Source organism: Scomber japonicus, chromosome 7, assembly GCF_027409825.1.
Source record: "Scomber japonicus isolate fScoJap1 chromosome 7, fScoJap1.pri, whole genome shotgun sequence".
Lineage (NCBI taxonomy): Eukaryota > Metazoa > Chordata > Actinopteri > Scombriformes > Scombridae > Scomber > Scomber japonicus.
This window is the reverse complement of record NC_070584.1, coordinates 22,457,423-22,475,152: the sequence shown is the minus strand read 5'-3', so window position 1 is coordinate 22,475,152 and position 17,730 is coordinate 22,457,423. Positions and strand designations below refer to the sequence as shown.

Here is a 17,730-nt window from a genome sequence, read left to right as displayed (position 1 = left end):
GAGTGGAAATGCTGGTCAAAGGAAGCTACGTGTCAAAAACAACTCTTATGTATATTCTTGGCCAAGATGTCAACAAAATATGGCTGCTCCCCAAATCTCAGACTTCAGCTCTCTTCCTGATACTATAAAGGACTTTCTTTACCACCGACACTGTCGCCATTTCCCCATGCTACTGGACATTCTTGACAAATGTGGAGGATGGATCTGCAGAAGTCTTCCTTTTACTGGTCATTAAAAACTCTCCTGAGAGCTGCGCAAAACCTGGGCTAAAGGTTTTACCATTACACAATGGTGTGTGGATCAGAAGGATCTTCATCTCAGGAACGATGGGTGCAGGTTTTGAGAAGGAGAGACTGAACACAGTTCTTCAACTTGAGCACCGTTGAGTACAATGACATCCTTCAATGGGACTTCAGTGACTCATTCTACAACCTCACCTTGAAGCAGATTCTCTTCTTGAGTGGATGGACTGAAACTCTCCGAACGCTTGTTTTCTGCTAAATGGTCATGATGACGTCTTAGCCAACACAGACAATTTCACATCTTACTTTGTGCTGAATTACAGGGAAGGCTTTGACAGTAAATTATTAGATTAATGTTTGGTGGCTCTAAACTTATTAAAGGATTTACACAAATTCAGATGTCCCTATTTAACCCACTTACAACTTCTAAGTCAAATTTTTAAAAAACAAACAACATTTTTGCTGTGATGTTTCTTACAGTGAAGCTGCTTTATATGTATTGCTTCCAGGTGTGACATTTGCCTGCTGATCCCAGAAGAAGTTGCAAAAAAACTTTTTTTTGTGTATATTTCATTTGTTATCAACACTGAAGTGATTAGTGTTTTGAATATGTTGGCATATTACTTGAATTAGAAATATTAGAAGTATTGATTATTGATTATTTTTTAAATTATTATTATTATTATTTCAAAATATGAGTTTTAGTATGCTGGCAAAGAGACCACATGCTGCATCAATACAGATGCTAGCAATAAAATCACACTGTCTGAAGTGGATATACATATCTATCAGTTTATACTTTTTATGTTATGCTGATGAACCATATAGACTTATTCCATAGAGATGATTTTTAAATTAATTACTTTTGACCTCACCTTATGAATGAGCTCAATAATTCAGATAATTAACATCAATATTTAAATGTTGGTGATATTGCATTGGTCATTTCCTTCTGGATATGTCTATATTCTATCCTAATATAAGTAATAGTTGTTTAACCTTTATTGATGTCTCCCAATGAACTGTGTGGTTTAATGTTTCACCACAATGATCTGATTGCTTTAGAAATGTGTTTTTGCATGTGCTTTCAAACTACTAGTCTAAATGTGGTTAACATAAAATAATTGTTTGATCATAAATTTTGAAATTAACTCATTTTCTATTCTTAGAACATGAGTATTGAACCTGCAAACTGTCTTCAGAAGTCTTCATAAAAACATCTGCATTTTCAACCAGCTAACTGGACAAAAAGATATTTCTTTATTTCAAACATGATAAAAGAAGTAAATACACATTTTATTTGGTCACATTCCTCAAGAGAAAGGAGTAATAGTTAAATGTTTTTTTTTTAAATTTACCATATGTAAAGTAGAAATGTTAGCCTTGAGCATTAATGCAGTTTTCCAACTCAGCATGTGTGATAAGTACTGCATCAAGATCTTACACAGTAGGCAGTTTTTATTGCCCCATTGCTGTGAACAATAAATTCTTTATTTTCATATGTGTCACACCCTTTACTGGGCTAAGTACATATTCGTACACTGTTTTTCATCTGTTTCTGGTACCATTTGCTTTCCTCTCTTGTGGCCACGCAGACCTTAAGTATAGTAGAAGTGGGAAAAGGATTTAAAATGTATTTTTGGGGATTTTTTTTGCCATTATTAGAGAGTAGCTGGCACAGAGGCTAACAGGAAATAGGAACAGAGAGAGGAGACTGACCTGAAGCAAAGGGTTAGGGTTACGGTTAGGGACGTTGCACTTATGTGGCATGCACGGTTACCACTCAGCTGCCAAAGCACTCCAATTGTGGCTTTTATCTTTTCATAGAGTAGTTTATTATCTGTCAGTATGTGGCTTCTTAGATATGTTATCGGTACCCATATAAACTGAATTTCCATTGTTATAGTGAATGAAATTGTATCTCACTGTACAGCATGAGTTCCACTGTGAGGTACTAACAGGCTCTTTGTCAGCCTTTCAGATTGTCTCTCTCGTCTTGCATGATAGTTTCAATTTGGTTTCCCAGTGTAGAGAAACATGGCCGCTCCTCAAAGTTGTACGCCCAGCACTGCTTCATCAAACTGTACACCTGGTGTCACAATGAGAAAAATATGAAGAGTTACTTTTATGGTCAAAAGCATGATAATGTTGAGATTTGTGTGGTATAGTATAGTAAGAGTTGAGGGTCAAAATAAGATGTTAACAGTTTTTACATAGCTGAGAAGATTGTCAGACTATCCGCTTCTATGATGTATTTTACACTTTGAGACACCATTTAGAGGGGGTTTTGCCACACAAAAGACCTTTAACTTCATAAAAAGTTAAATTATTGAACAATACATACCTTGGGTGGGCAGCTTGGAGGAGAAGGCAACCTCCAGTTATTCTTTAGAATATTTGCTAGATGCACTGAAATGGTCGGACCCTGCACATTGTGTCCAATCTCCTGCATGCATAGCTAAAACCAAGGAAACCAAAATGGTACTGTAGTTTGCATAGAAGATAACTTTTTTTTTCATAATTATTAGTAATTATAACATTTGTGAAATATTTTCCATACATGTACTGTATACATAGATAAAAACATTACTCTTTTTGGGTTGGTGTTCATGTCGCAGTAGGAGAAGAGCTCGTGAAGAACGATTCCAAAACTCCAGACATCTGATTTATGGGAGAATCTGGACTCATTTATGGACTCTGGAGCGTACCTACAAAAAATGAGCAGAGCAGCCATTAGACCTTCAGGGCCTCACATTATGATACTTAAATAACTTCACTTAAATAACTTTTTGAGTTATGAGAAACACCAGGCCTAATATATAGTTTCTAAGATGTTTATGTTTAACATGGTCAAAGATCCAAAACTGGAAATGAATGTATATTAAAATTCTCCCTGAAAGTCAAAAGCCAGGTTCAGCCTACTCTGAACACTCCATTATCAAAGATAACCCTACTTCCTCATTGAACTGACGTCAAATTGTTGTGCACGTGTCCACAAATGGCCACGTGTTCTGTAGCCTTTGTTGTTACAATTGTTCCATGGCCTATCCCTGTTGTCCACTTACCTATTTCGGCTCAAATTGAGGTCTGAACATGTATGGATATATTTGAGAAGTTGACATTTTAAGCAGAATGAGAAAAAGAACTTACTATTGTTCATTTAAGAAGTGGGCAACTTTTGGATGCTAACCAATCAGAACAGAGGGGGCCTTAAAGAGGCAGGAGCTAAAACAGCCTGCAGAGTAGGCTGAACTGAGGGGCTGCGTAAGATAAATAGGGGTTGCATGATATATCCCTTTTAAATGATTTGAAGCTTAAAACACGAAGAAGCCTACCAGAAGATTGGGCTCTCTCCAGGCTGTGTGACTCGGTAGTACTCCTTGTCAAAAGGAATAATCTTGGTGAGCCCAAAATCAGCAATTTTCACCAGTGATTCACTGGCCACAAGAATGTTTCTTGCTGCAAGGTCTCGATGCACATAGCGTAAGGTCTGTAGGTACGCCATCCCCTAGAAAAATGAAAAACAACAGTAAAATAACTATTTTCCATTTATATTTGGCTGTGGTTTGGATCCTTGATCGTATCTTCCAGATAAGATGAATGATCTATGATCTATATCTCGTTTAGGCTTATGAGCTTGCTGAACTTTTTACAAAACATTATACAACCATATGATTCAGAGCTTTAATTATTTCAGCACAGTGATTTTGCCTGTTTACTATTGGATGGTTTATCATGTTAGTAAAGCAAGAGACATGGTTCTGCAGGTTTAATCATTGTTATAATACATTTATGTTTCTATAGGATTCAATCTAAATTCCTGCTGGAATTTCGAGAGGGACAAATATGATTTTTTTATTTGTAAATATCACTACTTTATGTTGCTCATCAATTTAAATGTCCAAAAATTAAAGAAAGAAATATCTGCATATGTGAGTAGTGCAAGGAGTGTAGGAGGGAAGTGCAATCAAAAAATGAAAACAAGTTCCTGCACACTCTCACTCACTGCTAAGTTTTATTAAGTTTCGGTCTATTTGACCTCTGAAAGAGTGTACAGGAGCTTTTTTTCATTTTTTGAAATATCTAAAAGTGACATCCAATGAGTAAATTACAGCACATTCAAACCTCCTATATTGTATCTGATTCCTACCTTGCAGATCTGTGAAGCAAAAAGTAGCATGCGCCTGGTGTTGATGTGTCGGTTATTCTCTAAGTAGCCAATAAGGCTGCCATAGGGTAGGTACTCCATCACCAGACTCATACTGAGGCGACCTGTGAACAGGCAAACAGTTTTTAAAATCAATCCAAAAACCCAGCAGACACTTCCCAAACCTCTCTGATTCCATAAATAAGTCATAAATCGCTGTCAATCAACATCTAAAATTCAAAATGTAAACCAGGATTATTATTAAGAGGAACCTTCACAGTGACAGGAAGGCTCCACCAGAAAATTACAACATGCCATTTATACACTTCATCATGTGATATGTTTGGAGAGTGTTCTTATTACCCATGCTGTAGCACACCCCTCTGTACTTGACGATGTAATCACAGTGCAAAACACTGAGGGTGTTGACCTCCTTCTGGAAATCCTCCAGAGTTGACTGCTTGTTGGGCTGCAGTTTCTTCACAGCGACCAGCTCGCCGGTGTTATCACCCAGTGGGTCATAACGACAAAGTTCAACACTGCCAAAGTTTCCCTGGAAAAATGTCCAAACATCAAGCCTTGCCATATGATTGCAGAAAACACTAGAAAACAATAAAACCTGCATGCAAACAGACATATCTTATAACAAATCTTTATGTATCACCACTAATCAAATGTTGATTTCTTTTCACCACAAGGATATGCGTCACAACTACATTATTGGATGTTTCAAATAGACGTTAAACACTAACTTTAATTGTCTGTAAGTTGTGCACATAAAACCTAATATAGTAACTTTTAAAAGTGGACTGATTGCCCAAATGTTGCTCTGCTGTACTTCAGACTTACTTTTCCCAGTGGGGAGATGTAACGCAGGTGTCTCTCCTCAAATAATGTCTGGTCATGCTGAGCGGGATTGAGGGCTCTCCACATTGGGCTCTGTGTGACGGGCTCAGTGGCGAGTATCACATAGTCTGTTGTGAAACAAGAAATTAAATTAATGACAGGTAGTTTGTTTTCTTTATCTGAATATCTTGATTTATAATAATAATTAATGATAATTAATGTGAAATGGTACATTTATATTTCAAATGTGTGCAGATGGTGGCTTTCAGATTCAAACGAAGAGACCTGAAAATCAACTTTTTCAAATCCCAAACAAGTTTTATAAAATCATCTGTAGACACATTTGCAGGCTTTAAATTTACATGCTATCTACTGCAGCTATGACGAGTAGTATCTCTTGTCTCTATTTTTATATAGAACATTATATTCCAGACACTTTGACAAATGCTCCCAGTATTTCATGCATACTAACACCAGCATGTTTGAACACTGCTTTTTGTTGCTCCTGCTGATTTGTATCATATTCAGAAAAACTTTATTCCAGGCAAACGGCGATGAGGTGATCTGACCTACTGTAGCCTCGTGATATTTATTTTTAGCTGAGTAGTAAGCCACATCATTACCTGAGGTGATCAGACTGTTGAGTTGACGGATAATACTACGACAAGAAGGTCTGAAGGATGCCTGGTAGTCCATACACTGACTGATCAAATCAGCCAGCTCTGTCCACTGGGAGGGAGGCAGCTGCTGGAAGCTTTCATAAAACCGCTTTTTCTATAGAAAAAGAACATCAGTATCACACCATTAACGATTGGTTAATAATTAAGAGCTTTATTCCTTTTTAATAGAGCTTTAGTATACTTTCCTGTACCCATCTTTTTATATATTGTATGTTTTTGATCCAGTTCACACTAATCTTGTTTTATTTTTGAGTTTTTGTGAAGACCCATTTAGTCACTGCTCAATTTGAAAAAATGTACCACTTAGTGAAGTGAGACCATGAAGGAAGTTCATTGGAAAGATAAGGAGGCCAAACTTGACTTGAGACGGTTCTCACAGAACCCAAACACAAATAATGAGAATGAGGTCAAAGATCCCACATTTACTCATAAAGTCAAATATTTACAGGTTTATCAGCAGGATGTTGCACTCTAGCAGGTGACAAAGTTTTTACAGTATATTGCATTCCAAATTAGTGCAAATGAAGGTCTCATCTCTCTTTTCCTGTAGCAAGCATTCACAAATGTGTACTTTAAGGTGCGTTTAAATTGTGAGCATGCAATTTTTGGTAAAGGTTTTTCTTTTCTTCTGTCACCTCAGATGTGCTAAATATGTCAGAGATTTTTATTATCAGTGAGTATTTGGCTTGTTAATGTTCCAGCAAAGGTCTATTTACTTGGAAGCTTAGACCAGTGGTCTCCAACCCTGCTCCTGGAGACCTACTGCCCTGCATCTTTGAGGTATCACCCCACTCTAACACACCTGATTCTAATTATTAGCTTGTTTTCAAGCAGCTGAAGCTTGCCAAGGGCTTGATAACAAGTTAATTATTACAATCAGGTGTGTTAGAGTGGGGAGATACCTAAAACATGCGGGGCAGTAGGTCTCCAGGAGCAGGGTTGGTGGCCACTGGCTTAGAGAGTACACTGGATGTTTGTGATTGAAAAAAGAATGTGAGAAGAAGTAGGCATACCTTGTCCAGGTCCCAACCTCGCAATGGAGCGTTCCCACTGTTGAAGATTTCCCACACAGTGGCACCAAAGCTCCACTTATCAGACTCCAGGGTCAGGTTATCTGGGGCCTCCAGCACCTCAGGGGCCACCCAGGGAATTCTGTCCAGGATAACTACAAAAGTATACACAGAAGTCCACATACATGTATTAATAATTACACAAAATGACTAAATCCCTTTATATAAACATGTAGAGGGATATTTATTTGTTCTTATTTATGTTGTAAGGTCTCATCATAAATTATATACAATACAATTAATATTATTAACTTATTTCAGTACACTGTTCTTCTGTATGATGGTTTCAGACATATGGTTAGAGGGAGATTTGTTTACCATCCTTGCCCAGCATTGCAACACTGATGCCAGGGTCACTCAGCTTGATGAAAGGAGGGCTGCTCTGTGATGGGTCACCTTCTCTGGCCAGAAGCAAATTTTTGGCACAGATATTTCCATGTATGATGCTCTTTTCTTCCTACAAGACAAGTTACATGTAAAGACATTTGATTAGTTATTAGACATTTAATTAATTGTACAATAATGCTGCATTGGTCAACATTGAAGCAAACAAAGTAGGGCCCATGCTTTCATACATTGTAAAGATTTGACAGTTTAACAAGGCAACCTTGCTCCATATTGTGTTTTTGTTGCATCAGCAGAGAGTTTATCTTACCAGAAAGTTGAGGGCAGACGCAAGCTGTTTGGCTACGTCAAGTTTCCAGCTCACTGACACAGATCTCCCTCTCTTCAAGTAAAGGTCGAGGGCCCCGTACTTGACAAACTCTTGCACCATTATGTCTGTAAGGCACAGCAAGATTTGTTTCTACAGCTGTACTTTAAACCAAACATAAAGTCAGAAATGCTCACCCCACAGGAAAGGGACTAAGCATTTTGAAGGAACATAGCACACGAATGCAGCTGAGCCAACTTTAACCTAATACAATTTGATTTAATCTCCTCTGAATGGCAAAACACTGCTAATGTTTTTATTCATTCACAGCATATTATCCCATCTAGAAAGCATGTAGCACATTAGCTTCATCAAGCTGGTAAGCACACAATCAAAAAAAGTGTAGTATATCCACAGTTTGGTTTGAACTTACTTTTTGCTCCATGAACACTAACACCATAAACAAGGAGGAGGTGTTTGTGTGCAATCTGACTCATTGAACTGGCAGCTTCAAAAAATGACTAAGAGAAAGAAAAGACAAGCAAACACCAGAATGTTAAAATGAACAAGTTAGATCTATGAATAATCCACACAAATATGAATATTTTGATCTAAAGAAACGTACCTCCCAGCAATTCTTGTGACCCACATCAAGTTCTTTCAGTAGAACTTCAGTCTTGTGTTTCTCCCCATCATGAATGTCTGTTTTATAGCCTCTGAAAATTCGAGTGAAGGATCCCTGTCCGAGGCTTTCATCCTTACAGCAAAAATACACACAAGAATAACATAAAAAAAACTGACCACAGCGTAGTAGGATTACTAGCAGCAATAGTTGCAATGTTTATATTAGCTGTACAAGTAACTATAGCTCTAGGATATGAAGTAATAGTGGTAAATACATAAATTCACTGGTGGCAATAACTGTAAAAGGTAGATAAATTAATATTTATAGCTGTAATTTGAGGAGAAGTAGTAATATCAGGAAAAAGCACTCACCCATTTCAGGTCTTCGTATTTGATCATGTGGAACTGGATATGATTGAATCTGTTCCTTTCAGGTGTTGGCGACCCTTGAGCTTCTACAGAGCTGCTGTTGCGTATGATGATGAGATTTGTGAGCTCTGTAGGAATAGCAGAAAAGATATTTATTGTTAAATCTGCACAGCTTGAAAATATGAGGCATATAGTACATGTCTGTTCAAGCAAGAAATTCTGGTGTTGAATTGAAACTTGATTTCATGGTACGTGGACAGTGAGTGTATTTACATGTATCCTGTTTAGAAGTATTTCTATATATTAAATGCTATTTATAACAATATTCACTCCAACATGTAGATTATACATGACGTGAATTGAAGATGTACAGACTTGTAACAGTATCCTGATTTCTTTTGGAAAACCACTGCTAGTATATACATGAGTTTCTCAAAATACTGATAATGGCTTATCCAAGTTGCTATAACCAGCTATAATGTATATGCAAAAAAACCTGAATGGAATTATGTAATCTGTGCTACTAGTGTGCATGTAAACATACTTTAATCTCGCTTGATATGGGTACATTTGTTTTTTGTCTCTATTTAAAAGTCACTGCCTGTTAAAATGAAGTACCTATGAGATTGTGCTGTTTTGAGATAATGGCTGCAAGAGAGATGCAGTAATACAAATATGGACACTGCTGTATATAATACAGTATAAGACATTATCAGGCACCAATCAACAAAGATTCACTATATGTTTAGGAGTGTATATTCACTAATATTATAGCCATGGACATGGAAACATACCTTTGGGTCGGGGTGGACAGCAACGGGCTAACTTGACAGGTACTTCAGCTAGCAGCAGCTTGTTGTGTTGATAGTAGCTGGTGAGCTCTCGCAAGCTGGAAAACGATTTCTGGACACCAGGGAGGCTGTAGTGCTCATTCTTAATAATGAGACAATCTTTATAGTCATGTCCGAGGGAGGTCTGTTGAAATATACATTTTACATTACATTTTCACAATATTGACTCAGTTGTTGTATCAACATTCCTGAGTAGACTTGAGAAAAATGCATTCACATTCCACACACTTTTATTTGGAAAAAGTTGTAAGCGCAAAACCCTAAGTGAATGTGACACACATTTAAGTATCAATTTGCTATAAGCAAACTTTATTTTTTATAGTTCCTGCACCTCAACTTGTGGGTGAGGGTTTTTTTTGTCAGGAAACAATATTTAGAAAACACAAGTGCATCATCTGCATAAAGCTAAGCCCATAGACAGAGGCCTGTAATCTACTGACCACATACCAAAAGAGTATCTTTAAGTGCATGACATATATATATCTTTTTTTGTCATCAGGTTGATGAAGCGCATAAAACCTGCACTGCCAGAACTAGTAAGTTGCTCTTCGAAGTAAAACCTCAAACAGCCTTCTTTAATGCTTGTCATGTTGCATCAAAAGAAAGCTATACCTGAACACAAACAGTGAGGAAGAAGTTGTCGTAGTCCTTGGGACTCTGCCGGACAAGGAAGGTGCCACCTTTAAATCCCGACTTTTTCAGTTTGTTGACTGCGATCTCTGATCTGATCAAACAAGATATGAAAACAACATTTAAGACACGTATGTAAATGCTGCTATTGGATTCAGAATTTATCAAAATGACTCACGTGATTGGGCCGTGACAGTGGTTTTTGATGCCCTCCAGAATACTAGGCGGGGCAATGTCTTGACAGAAGTAGTGACTGGAGTCTGTGGTCAGTCTGAAGTAACCATCAACAAGTGACACAAATGAAAATGCTTCTTTGAGACTCTGGAACTTGGCTTCCTGTAGTACAAATCAAGGATACATAAATATGTACAGTAAAATTTTATTTTTTCACATGTTAACAGAATTGATTGACATTGATTGGAGACCATTGCATGTAAAATATGTCCTTTACCATGCATCTGTCATCTTTGCGAGTTATTGTCACTGTCCTGCTGTCTTGAGGAACCTGCTCATGGCACCCCCTCATTATACTGATGTCAATGATTTCTTGGAAATCACAGAAGGTCTGCCACTCCTAAAAACAAATATTAATTGTCTTTATAGCGACTGATTACTTTAGTCAATAACATTTCCTAACTATGGGGCAGCTACAAGGTAACACCGCTCAGGCTTATACAGTTACATTTTGCACACGAACACTGTGGAGGGACAAAATCAAGCCATCATGAATGCAAGGCCTAAAATACATTACAAGATGAACGTATCACAACAAAAACATAGAACCAAATGATGTGACACAGTTTACATGGAAAATAAACAGAGAAACAAAACACAATAAGACCTTCGCCATTAGCCAAGCTGAAACACCTCCAAGGAAAACTTATATTGAGGAAAATGGAGGAAACCTTGGCATGGCCAGTTCATAGTAGGTTTTGCCTGGATGGCTGAGAGTGCAATAGGTGCCACGGTAAAATATATAATGGACAGTAAATTCAATATAAAGAAGCCTGACCAGACAGATATTGTTGAAAAGTAAAAAGATCTAACCACTACTCAAACTTAACTTGATCTTGCTCTTACCAGTGCACCATCAGGATGACAACTTCCACTGGTTTGAATTCCAGTTTCCCCAGTGACCCGCACCAGAGTAAAAGATGATATTGAATTGGAAGAAGATGGATTCACTTGGAAGGTTTCACATCCCAGAGAAGGCTCAATGCCAGCCAGCTCAATCAGGTACTTGAGTTTCAAGCTGTACTCGTCCACCGAGCAGTTCCCATGCTTCTTTAAAAAACGCTTGAGGGTGTTTCGAATTCGATAACGATCCAGCCGGTTGCGTTTCTGGATGTCATGGCGATGTGACTTAGGAAGGCATGATTTGTAGCTGAAGAGAAAGAGTATATAATTTGATGTCATATTCTATTTCTGAAAGAGGAAAATGTAATTTTTAAAAAGTTTTTTTAAACCCATAGTTTAAAAAAATGTTTTTATGATTGATATCATGTGTAGGAATTCAGACTCCCTCACCATCCAAATGTACTGGTTCATATAACAAACAAAAATTAAATTAAATTTGTAATTACCTGACAGTCTTGCAGAGCTCTCTTACACTCTGATGGCGCTCTTTAGCCATTCTCCACAGGTCTAGCACTGCAAGGCCAAGGCACTCCTCCTGGGCACTCAAAGGTGGGGACACCCCTGCTTCACTTGCGATGAAGTCACTTCGTAACTATGTGCCAAAAGATATCAGTCACTAACACAGGCTTGAATATGTGAACATTACATACAACAGTTTCTGGCATTTTACTGTTTGACATTTACTGTTCAGTCCCCTTTGTTTTGTCTTTATTCTTAAAGGGATCCTCCTTTTTGTTGTGAACCAGTTCAGTACATGTTTTGCACATTACACTAGTGTCTCAAATGTAAAGGATAGGTTCACAGTTTTTTTAAAATCTGTCCTAAAACAACAGTCTGCTGCCCAAATAAACTATGTCATGTTTTTCTTGGTGTAATTTCTTAATCTGTTCATACTGGCAATTAAGAGATCCTTTCATAATGCATTTCAATGTAAGTGGTGAGGGACAAAATCCACAGTCCTCCTTCTGTAAAATTTATTTGACTGTATTTAAGTTTATTTGGAGCTATTGAGAGACTTCAGCAATTCAAATTAGCCAAATCAAGTCAATAGTGTTCAAAGTTACTGTCTTTGTAGTGCCAAATTCTCTATTTTTGTTAACATCCTTCCACTAACCCAGACAGCTGAAATCTGTAGATAAAGTTTAAATAATTTTTTTAAAGACTGAGGAGTGTGGATTTTGTCCCCTATAACTTTAATTGAAAATTCACTTATATTGAAAAATGCATTATGATGGGATAACCTAATGTCAAGTATGAACAGAAGGAACAATTAAAGCAAGTAAAACCTGTTTCATTATCAGGGGACCTGACAGTTTTTTTTAAGAAAGATATGGAAAATTGTGAACCTATCCTTTAATATAATAAAGCCAGTCAGAGATGTTAATTATTCCATACTTTGCCCAATATTTATAATATTCAATATTTCAATCCAAAATTATGTATCTCACTGAGTAAATAAATACCATGTTTTGAAATATTCTATTATTTACCTGAGAAAAGAGATAATCAATGACACAGTAGTCAAGCACTGGACTGATTCTGTCTCTGGTTAGACTGTAGCGGTAAGATGTCCTTGTTCCTTGTCCGAACCAGTTTTCAAAGAAAAACCTGCATACCAAAGAGGAATCTATTATTTATCATACAGAAAAAAAACTTGTGATAGTGTAATGTGGAATAAAGTAGTGAAATTCTTTAATGAATTAATACCTACCTGACTCTGAAGTAGACTTGTAAGTTTTCTTCTGTGTTGAACATGTGTGACGGAGGATACCAAAATGAGAGATCCCCAGATGCCAAACCAAAAAGACTTTGGTACACAGGTAAGATTCCTGGATAAAGAAATCACAAAAATCTAATAACAATAACATAATGACCACACGACTGCATAACTAACCCCTAAAAAAAGGGAGGGGGACATTTCCTAGCAACTAACCTTTGCACACTTATAAGACTGTGAAGACACAGAATGTTTGAGTCTAAAACATATAACATGGTTCAGTATTTGGCTTTCAGACTTTAGTATAAGCCATAAAAAGCCTTTAGTTAGACCCTGTCAGTGAGAGCTTACCACATTTTTTGGCTGCTTGGATGCAGACGTTTTCAGCAGAGACTGGGCCAGATATGTTTATCGTTGTTGCATCCTTTGTGGCAGGGAAGAAGTAGAGATGTACTTGTAAACTGTGACCAGCGCTAGAACTGGACCTCTGGCTGCCTCCCCGATCTCTGATCATCAGAGGCGCTGACTCCTCCTCGCTGAGATCCATGGATACTTCTGTGGATGAAATCAACAGACTCAACAGCTGTAACAAGAAACTGCTACTGTTATTTAGAGTAGGGTGACCTAAGTTGACTAGTTTGAAATGTAAGTAAATTAAAATTAAGATAATTATGTGCAGTTTCTTAACATCCATGAACTTAAACCGCATATTTGGCAAGTAGGTTTGTTAAAGTTGTATATAAAACTCAAATCTACCACAGGAAGTGTTAAAACTAAAATGCTGAAATAATACTGAAAAAAAGAGTGCCATAGAAATGACACACCAGCAAATGTTTTGTGGAGCTGTTAAGATCAATATTTTCCTCTTTTGTCACTTCCATATGAAGCATTACAAACCATCCTTCTCAATAAACATGAGCATGCTTTGTGAGGATTGCAGTTCCTTACTGTTTTGTGTCATTGACACTGGAACTGGAAATTATTCTGTTACAACAGCAGTTTAATCAAACAATATTTAAAAGTGATATGTCTAGGATTTGAAATTGATTTTACTTTAGAAATTTCTAGTGGTAATTTGATTGTTGTAAACCTATGACAAAATTTTAAATATGCACACATGAGATATAATTATTTTATTTTATTGGGTATAGCTAATGAAGAGTTTCGATCTCTAACACAGCTTCTGCCTTCAAACTGAGTGATTATGTTTTTAAAAATATGGTTTGACATTTTGGGAAGTATGCTTGTTCATTTTCTTGTTGAGGGTTAGATAAGAAGATTGATATCACTGCAATGTCTGTGTGAAAAACAAGTTGCGTTTTTTTAAGGTAGTACATTCTTTACTATTTCTATTTTTTGGGCACAGTAACTTCCTGGAGCCTTTGTGTTGCCAGGCAACCAGCTGACATGCCACAAAGTCATCACATCTGGCACCCTCCTAAAACCACAATGTGTCGTTTATTATAATTTGGTTTTAGTGTGTCTACCTAACCTGGGTATACCCATGCTCTCATTCAAGTGAGATTCTACTTCGCTCAGAAAAGACAGAATTTTCGCCTGCGATAGGGAACCAATCACAGAACGGGGAGGCGGGCTCAAGGTGATGACGACTGTAGAGCGACTCTGTTTACATCCAGCACGGCGGCCAAGGAAGTGCAGCAATCGTTCAAAGCAGCAGTAGATTGTGTGCTAAATAAATTGGAAGGCAAGTTCACTTTGAAAATAGAACAAAAACTTGCGCTACATGATTTTCCCGTCATAAAAAGGATGTGTTTGCGCTGCTCCCTACAAGCTCTGAATACGTCATCGTCTATTGTTGTAATGATTGGCTGTAAGTTTGTCCAGTAGCGTACAGAAGCATTTAATCGACATTCGTTGATCCCGCCTTAAATACAAGGAAATGAACGGCTCCACGCGGTGTGTTGTTAGCCAGGTTAGTCTCTACCTATTTCATGAAATAATTGGCAGCTGACTAATAGCTTCGTATTTATCTAGCATCAGTCTTCTCATCATACCTCTTAGCAAGAAAGCAATAAGCCAGGGAGGGGCTGATGATACTGATACGAATGAATTTTTTGTTGTATGCCCTGGTCATAGGGAACTCTGGTGTACTTGTTGAGTTAAAGGAGACATATCACGCATATTTTCAAGTCTATATTTATATTCTGGGGTTCTGCTGGAATATCTTTGCATAATTTACAGTTCAAAAAAGCTTTTTATTTTTATTTTACTGTCTCTTCATACAGCTGCTCAGACTAGCCTCTGTTAGAAACAGACCATTTTAGCGCCTGTCTCTTTAATGACCTCCCTCCCAATGTGTCTGCTCTGTTCTGATTGGATAGCTCCCTGAAGCTGCAGCTCGTCAGACATCCAGGTGGACTACATTATTAATCTATAGTAGAAGGATTTCAATTATTTTTCTTGTTCTTTGCTCAAAATGTGAACTTCTCAAATACATGCTATACAAATTTGAGCCTGAATCCAAAATACCTGAGTGAACATTGCAAACAACACATTACACATTAGCGACAACATAAGCGACAATGGCTGCAGATGAACCGTGAACAATCTAATGTCATCACAAAGCAAAAATAGAGGTAAAATTGTAAAATGTTATGATACATCCCTTTTAAAGGAGCAGTGTGTAGGATTTAGTGGCATCTAGCAGTGGAGTTGCAGGTTACAACCCAACGAATACCCCTTCTCTTCAAGATGCAGGAAAGCCTATGGTGGCCACTAAACTTGAAACATAAAAGGCCCTCTCTAGACTAAGTGTGTGGTTTGTCCATTCTGGACTTCTGTAGAAACATGGCAGTGCAAAATGGTGGGATGAGGACCAGCTCCCCATGAAGATATAAAGGGGTTGATTTTAAAGTAACAAAAACACAATTATTCTTATTTTCATTTGATTATATGCTATTTAAAACATACTTATGGTGAATACTTCTGCCAATAGATTCCCCAAAATCTTACACACTGGTTCATTAAAATAAAATGATTAAATTCATGTTACCCACCAAAACTTTATGATTAATCTGTGAAAACCCCATTTAGGGGTCTCTATTATACCATATATAGTGAACCATATTAAAGTGTGGACAGCCACATGACGTAAAGAGAACTCCCACCACGACGCTCTATGATGTCTTTAAATGTCAAATGCAGATCTGTGGGGTTTCCCGTTATATGTGACGAAACTGCTCACCATGTTCTGTTGTGGCTGAATCAAGATGACAATATATATGATAGGTAGTAAGAATACATGATATTGTTTTATGTTTACATAATAAGTTTTCAAATAGTTTGTGTACTTGGACAACAATACAGATCCGATTACTTTTACTTGGTGAATGACTACGAATAATAAACAAAATTAAAATAAAAAAGATCTGTATAATCTGTAAATAAGTCTTTATGAAATAGTTGATGAAAACAATTTGAAAACATATAGTCGTCGTTATGGCCACCAGTAGTTGAACAGAAACTGAAACATAGTTATAAACAGAGCTAAAACACAGAGCAAGCACTTTCTCCACAATGTATTGTGGGTCTTCTTAGTATAAAATGAAACATTGACAATTCTTAACAATTAATATGTAAAAACAGCTTTATACTAGAGCTAAAAATCAATATTATGTGTTACAGAAAGCATTGTCTGTAATGTTACCTTTACATTTGTAGGTCAGATGTCCTCGTGTGAATTATTTGTTCCCGTAAACCAAGACTTTCTTCTCTGTTTTCTGCGTTTACACTCTGTGTGTGTTAACAGGAAGTGTTCAATAGGATTTCCTGTTTTAGACCAGCAGATGCGACACTACAACAGTTCTTTTTCACCACCATCCCACGGACTTACAAAGACATTAATGACTAGAATTTCAGTTTTACAAAATATTTGTTTTTTAGAATAAGTAGCTTCTTCTGTCAGGGTAAGTATTGTGCTATACACATTCACTTGTATCATAAATACATTTCTTCAATTAAGATCTCAATAACAAGCCCTATTAAACAATCAAATGGGAATGTGACATAAAATATGCCACAGTTGTTGAAAAACTTCAATAAATTGTCTCATTCATTTCTTCACTTTGACCTCTGATCTCCAGAGGTACCAAGAGGTACTAACTGAGAGGTACCTCAGTTAGTTCAAATCAATCTCTTGTGCAAAAGAGAATCAAACTACCATGAAATCTACTCAGCACATTTATCCTTAGAAAATGAGCCCTTTTCATATTGGGTTCTGTGTTTTCCTCCAGTACCATCCTCAAAATAACAAACATACACACAGGTATTGTATGTTATAATGTAATTTGCTTATTGCGGTGACATTTGCACTGCACTTTCATGTAAACTTAACTTTTACTTTAATGATCCCCATGACCTTCTGTGTAACTCCACCCTTGGTAATGACTTTTAATTGTAGCTGCATTACAAGAAAGACTCTAAGATAGCAGAATCCTCCAGTATTTTGTTTGTCTATTCAACACTTTTACTGTTCCCAGTTGAATCATCAAGAGTCAGTAGAAGTGATCAGTGATGTAATGTTACATCAGTGGTTCGGTAGTGTTTTTATAATGCAATCATCCACATAAAAAAATCAGAATCCATGATAGAGTCTTACTCTAGTGTAAGCAAATAAACTTCTATGCAGAAATCAACTCATCTGACATTACAGGAAAAGAGAACCAGCTGACAACTGTGGTTTCCTTGCTCAGCAGTGAGGTTCTTATCCGTTTCCTGTTATAGCTGTAAGAAAACCACCTGATCT

The 17,730-nt window shown here is 37.1% G+C and overlaps 1 protein-coding gene across 1 annotated transcript; it reads right to left on the bottom strand.

Moving 5' to 3' along the window:
- Positions 1-1,324: 1,324 nt before the first annotated feature.
- jak3 (Janus kinase 3 (a protein tyrosine kinase, leukocyte)) lies at positions 1,325-16,708 on the bottom strand. Its single transcript, XM_053322784.1, has 24 exons — positions 16,633-16,708; positions 13,317-13,520; positions 12,960-13,077; positions 12,739-12,856; positions 11,695-11,840; positions 11,192-11,495; positions 10,563-10,685; positions 10,290-10,447; positions 10,094-10,205; positions 9,425-9,605; positions 8,634-8,758; positions 8,263-8,394; positions 8,071-8,158; positions 7,641-7,765; positions 7,304-7,442; positions 6,929-7,080; positions 5,859-6,009; positions 5,239-5,363; positions 4,753-4,942; positions 4,393-4,514; positions 3,578-3,750; positions 2,833-2,950; positions 2,587-2,700; positions 1,325-2,331 (listed from the first exon to the last, which is right to left on the bottom strand). Exons 2-24 carry the CDS (start codon positions 13,510-13,512, stop codon positions 2,212-2,214), a joined length of 3,330 nt encoding a protein of 1,109 aa, XP_053178759.1. The 5' UTR covers positions 13,513-13,520; positions 16,633-16,708; the 3' UTR covers positions 1,325-2,211.
- Positions 16,709-17,730: the final 1,022 nt, after the last annotated feature.

Excerpts from the sequence above, each read along its gene's own strand:
- jak3 (XM_053322784.1), bottom strand. The coding sequence starts at position 13,512 with ATGGATCTCAGCGAGGAGGAGTCAGCGCCTCTGATGATCAGAGATCGG. Across the intron at positions 7,766-8,070 it reads TAGTGTTCATGGAGCAAAAA|ACATAATGGTGCAAGAGTTT; the intron begins GTAAGTTCAAAC and ends TGTGCCTTACAG. Across the intron at positions 7,081-7,303 it reads TGCAATGCTGGGCAAGGATG|TTATCCTGGACAGAATTCCC; the intron begins GTAAACAAATCT and ends ATACTTTTGTAG.